This window comes from Anabas testudineus, chromosome 8 (genome assembly GCF_900324465.2).
Source record: "Anabas testudineus chromosome 8, fAnaTes1.2, whole genome shotgun sequence".
NCBI classification, from domain to species: domain Eukaryota; kingdom Metazoa; phylum Chordata; class Actinopteri; order Anabantiformes; family Anabantidae; genus Anabas; species Anabas testudineus.
The window spans coordinates 16,946,192-16,952,191 of NC_046617.1; the positions used below are offsets into that span (position 1 = coordinate 16,946,192).

The following is a 6,000-nucleotide window of genomic DNA, read 5'->3' on the forward strand; positions in this document are numbered from 1 at the left end:
AACAGATCAATTCAGTTTTTTTTTTTTTTTATTATTAAAGCCGGTTTTAGTTTATGGCTTTCTCAGTAGGATGTATGACTTTTTGGGCAGCCTATGTTTGACCAGTCATGAAAAGTATGAACTCTTAGACATATGATAAGTATTTTCGGTAAGTGAAGCTTAATTGTTTTAATCTATTCAATCTTAGTTTATAGGGACAGTTTGTTAGAGTAATGCAAAAGTAACTTTAGAAAGTGCCTTTGTATGTATGGTAATACAGTATATGAATTAACAAGTAACTACATACATTTACTCACTTTTTATGCTTTTTTCTACTTAACACTCAACAACAGATAATGACTGATGCGTTATGCAAAATTAAATATTGCTGAGATCCAACCAGACAAGTCATTCTTCATGTTAAAGGCAGTTTTATTCATTACATGACATATTTCACTGAGGGCACATTTGGTATTTTTGGCTACTTAAATAACATTTTATTTGAACTGAAATGAGCTGACTGACGACTGCAACACTACTGTTTGCACCACATCCTTCTTGGACGTAATACCACTAAGTGTTGCTGGCTGGCTGACTGTGCTACTTTCTAAAACCTGTTAACAGGCTGCAGTTGAGGGTGCTAAGTTCTCAAGTTTATTCTACTCACTACTGAAACTAAACAGGCTGGTTGGATGCAACTGCAGAGAGCACAAATATAAAATTTGTCAGGTAGCCCTAACTGGGGACAGATTCAGAGTTCTTTTTTCTGCTAATTTGCAGAGACAGAACTCACTTCCTTTTTCATGCATGACAAGGCAGAATGAAGGAACAAACATCACTGTATAAGACGTTACAAGTGAAGCTTGGTTTTGCTGAATCTATCTCCAACTATTTACTCAAACAGTATGATAATCAAGTCTATCTTCATTATGGGGGGGATGACATAGGGTCAACGCTTCCAACAGAATACATTTACAGTAAAGTCATTTAATGTTTACCAGGTGATGCTAAAATAATAATTTCTTGTATCAGTGGGTCAAATTGTCTATGCTAAACGCAATGATAAAAGAACCGTTATGTACGAGATGTGACCTCAGAAGTGAGAGAAATGCTTCTCTGCAGTGTGAAACATGACAAGAGGAACACATTTCAGGTAGTGCACATACAACCCTGCCAAGTCTTACGGATTATTTGACCTTTAATTAACATGCAGGCCATTCATTCACACTATTTAGCTCACCTTGTGTTTGGTTCAAAATAAAAACGTGTCTCCTCAAACTTTACTCAGAAACACTGCACCAACATGAAACCACTGCATTGTCCAGTCCAATAATGCTGCATACACACAAACACCTTCCGTTTAATTCTCTGAGCGACTGACAAACAAACGCAAAGCACACCCAAACACCGATCAGCCACTTCACTCCTAGTGTCTGTGTGTGACCTTGCAGAGGAATTCCCTTTCTCCCCGAGCTCTAGGTAAGTGATACTGCTCTCCAGACGGACAAATGGGTCGAAGATCAAGTCAGGACATACACACAAGCACACACACCTGACAGAAGCAGGGAAATGCAAACTGTTGCAAGTGCTAAGTTGCTCATACGCATACTTGCGCAGGCAGGAGTTGAAATTTTTGATATGAAACATTTTCTTGTTTTACTTCCCCTTTCGTCTTCTAAAGGCACCTAAGGTCCCTCGAGAGCAGCGAATGCTTCCCTTAAAACGACACCATTGACTCATTACATGCACAATAGGCTAATTACCAGCTAACCCACTGCTGTGCTGAACAGCTCGTCTCCCATCCTTCAGCACACAGACAGTTGCATGTGAATGTTTCACTGTTGCTAGGAGACATGAAAATCCAGTTGGATGCTAATACGAGTGGAAAAACATTGACTTGAAGCTAATTGGGAAAAAAAATAAAAAAAAATCACAAAAGCCTAAAGCCCCTCCACATGTTTGTCAGATGTTATTCTCTAATTGTTTATGTCATTTCCTGTGCTAAAGACGATGGTGACTCTGTCTCTGCTGCACCGTGCTGTATTCAGATGGTGCTACAACATGGGAGGAGAAAAGAGCAAACTCTGCATTTACTTAAATAGATAGATGGATAATGTTTAACTATAATATTTTCTCTGCAAGTATGTTGCTAAATGGTGCTGAATACTGGAATAATAAGCGATAAGACCAACAAGAACCACACAATCAAGCGCATATGCCATCATTAAGGATATTTAACAATCCATTGTCTAGTAAAACATAAATAAAACTCATGTTTGCTGCTAAAGATGACTGTTTTATGCTGAGTCATATAAAAGTGTGGTATAATACATGTTGTATTTATTCATTTCCTAGGCCTTGACCTACTATCATGAACTATGTCAACACCTACAGTAATCTTCACTGTATGAATCAAGCACCAAACTCCTGCCTCCAAAGGCATTTCTAGTCTATTTTAAACCGCTATGCTTAAATAAATTGCACACTGGGAGGGTCTGACAGGCCTACTGATGCTTTGAGTCAAGATTTAGGCCTTGTTCATTAAAATCCACAAAAATAATAACACAGAAAAAGAAACAATATGTAGCACACATCAAAACAAGTGCGATTTAAAACATGTTGATTATGTGTTTTTCCTCTAAAGCTTTATGACTTCGGCACCTTTGAATAAGAAACAAGAGCTCAGAATAAAGTAGAAGATGACAAAGACGGAAAGATAAAATAGGTTAGCAAGAAAGAAGCAATAGAAACAAAAGAAAGAAGCGATTGGAAAGTGGGAAATGAGAACATGAAAAGAGAAGAAAAAAGGAAATAGGTGGAAAAAACAGAGGACGATGAGAAAGTGGTAATATTGTGCCAGTTTGTGTGTGTGTGTGCTTTTAATTCACCTACCCTGACACTGGAATCCCTGCTTGCCAAAACCCCTGTAGAGAGAGCAAACATAGAAGAGTTTAAAGACCGTAGAGACACAGTCGTGCACGTGCGCGCGCGCACACACACACACACACACACACACACACACACAGTAAAATAATAATAAAAGGAAATTCTTAAAGCTTTCTCTATCTCAACAAACACGTGGAGAATAAAGTCAAATTCTGTCTGTCATTCATATGCAGTGTTAAAGCTTCCCTTTTACTGAGAAGGGACTCATTTAAACACACATTAAAATATGTAAGCACCTGTAGAGAAGTCATTTGATTATGGTGTAAACAATATGGTCAACATAGGCCAACAAACACACACGTTGCCTATGGGTCAAAAGGTCAACCACACCTACTGCAGTCAGTGGCATGAAGAATGTACACACATGCACAAACACACACTCAGTCCTGCTCATTTTCATATTGTGGCTCCAAATAGATAATCTCTCGGGGTGTAAAATCACTCAGTGCCTTCGTTCTTTTTCGTTTTGCTTATTGACCCAAATAGATAGATAGATAGATAGATAGATAGATAGATAGATCGTTTAAGAATCTAAACAGGTCAAGCAATTACACAGGGTGCACAATGTTCATCTATTTAGAGGTTTTTACGACCAGCGAGACCATCCCATTACATTCCCATGATCACACACACACACACACACACACACACACACACACACACACACACACACACAGTCTTCTAGGTCAAACCATTTATCCATTCACAAATTAAAAAGCCTGTCACAGGTCTTAAATAATGGTCGTTATGGGAATAGTGCACAGTGCAGATAATAATAAACGCCACAAATTAGGCCAACCTAGAGCCGGAACCTCATTTAATAATCCGAGCACAGGACTGTATCACTGTCTAGTAAAGCCCCGGTGGGCTGCATGGAGACATGTCCGTACAGGTGACAGAGGAGATAATGAAGAGACGAGAAAGGCTGAGGTTGTGTGAGCAGACATTCCCTCTGCCTGCTGCACTACTTTGGGAAAGCACTTTTTTCTTTGTTTTTTGTTTTTTTCTTGGCTTTTCTGCTTCCTCCTGCCTACTAACACCATCAAACAATGGTCTGCAGCTATTCCTTTTTTTGGTGCAGCCCACATATCTCTCCGTCTTCCCTCCTGCCCTGACTTACACATATAGCATCAACAAGTACAAGAATAAGGCTGAAATCAATGTTTATTCTGAGAAAACTGTGCAGCCCTCCCACTTTCTTTATTCCTGCTCTAACTTCATGATACAACAGCTACTATCAAACATCACTGAGCCTCATCAGACTCTCACTCTGTCTTTAAACCCACTTTAAACCCTTTTATTTAACTTTTCACTTTCTTTTTGAACAACAGGAACAACTGTCCCCCCCCTCCAGCCCTGGCCCCCGGTGTGGCCCTCCAACCATCCCCGTGCGCGCTGCGCGCTCCTCACCAGATGAAGTCCGTGCAGTGGCTGCAGAACGTGGGCTGCTTGAAGAAGCGCGCGATGAATTTGTGGTCCTTCACCTCGTGCACGTTCTTCTGGCGCAGGGCTCCCTGGCGCGCGAAGCCCCTGGCGGGCTGGCGGGGTCCATCCTCCCCGTCGCTGTTGGCTGCCGCCGAGTCTGCCATTGTCCGACTCTGTGTGCAACTGTCCTTATTCTCACTGGAAATGACCGACGGGAGTTGTTGGTGCGTCTCGGACCGGACAAAAGTCGCTTTTCGTGCGTCGTGCCAAAGAGCGCAGCTGTGAATCGGGCCGTTCCGATCAGCTGGTTGTTATTTGTCGGTACTGAGTTTTGGTTGTTGTGTTATCTCGTCCTTCAGTTGAGTCGATTGCTGCCGCTGCACTGCTCTCAGTCCGCTTCCTCCTTTTCTTCTGTGCGCTCTGACAGCCGCTGAGAGAGAGAGAGAGAGAGAGAAAGAGAGAGAGAGAGAGAGCAGCTCCAACTTAGGTTAGTGTTACTTGGAGAGACTGACAGCCTCTCTATCGAAGCTCTCACACTTAACAGTGCATCCAGTGTGTTCAGGGTGCTCTTCACTATTCCATCTTAACCATAATCTGCACTGATGGGAATAATTCCACCTTATATTTTAGCCAACCATCGTTTTGAATGCCTGAGGTGCTGGAGCACAAAGTGGCTGCAAACAGTGCACAGTGATATCCACTGGCCTCAGGTGAACTGGAATTTGCACCTGCTGAACTGCTGATTACATGACAACTGTGCAAATCCAGCCCACACAGCCCATTGGCTCTAGTTCATTCGCTACAGAAGGAGAAGTTCAGTTTGACATTAAGACAGATATCTGTATAAGCAGGAGTAACTGAACATGATGCACACAAGGGACACATTTTAGAAGGCAAAGTTGAAAACCATGTGCACAGCTGATCAACTTATATCAACTTTAATATTCATATTCTCACATCATCACACTACCTTACACTGCCTTGAATGGGAACATTAGAAGTACAGACATATTTGGCATTTAAGCAGTTACAGTAATCACAAAAAGGTCTGAAAACTAATTTCAAATGTGTTTGAAATGTTAATATATGCTCACACTGATCCATTATTGACTACAGAGTAATTTTCTACTTCTCTGTTATATGTACACCTGACTGTAAACAAACGATTTGGTGTATTTGACACTGAAGTTTTCATTTCCAAAAGGAGATATCAACATTTGGGGATGGAAGGAAACGCCGACTCTTTTCACTTACAGAGTGCTGGCGGTGGAAGCAAGCACAGTTGCTGCGTTCTGACTCATCTTAAGACTTTTGCTTTCTAAGGGATTTCAAAGGATCATCATCTGTGATTGTTGGATGAATTTGATGTCACAAAGTCTTCCGAGATACATTTAAGGTATTTTTGGAATGAAACCCATCAATTATGTGACTTCCTGAGTCACTTGATCAGTGAATGTGAGGAACCAATTTAACCACCTGCATCACCCAGTACAGCAACAGCAGAGGGTTAGACATGTGATGCAGAGCCAGGTGTGAATGATCATTACTGCGAGCATGAAGCAGGACGTGGCAGCATAACCTTCATATACATTTATACAGTATGTCCTGTAAAAGCATTACAAAGGTGGCAGTCGTATAGATCTCCCACCT

At 41.3% G+C, this 6,000-nt stretch overlaps 1 protein-coding gene across 2 annotated transcripts in view; it reads right to left on the reverse strand.

The window, feature by feature from the left end:
• prkcbb (protein kinase C, beta b) overlaps positions 1-4,776 on the reverse strand; it is a 68,506-nt gene extending 63,730 nt beyond the window's left edge. The window contains exons 1-2 of one of the 2 annotated variants that reach the window (XM_026346622.1): positions 4,336-4,776; positions 2,872-2,903 (exon numbers count right to left, since the gene is read on the reverse strand). In XM_026346622.1, the coding sequence (XP_026202407.1) occupies positions 2,872-2,903; positions 4,336-4,514 (211 nt within the window). In that variant the 5' untranslated portion in view covers positions 4,515-4,776. The remainder of the gene's footprint in view (positions 1-2,871; positions 2,904-4,335) is intronic. The other variant, XM_026346614.1, reaches the window with a different exon arrangement.
• Between the last annotated feature and the right edge of the window lie 1,224 nt (positions 4,777-6,000).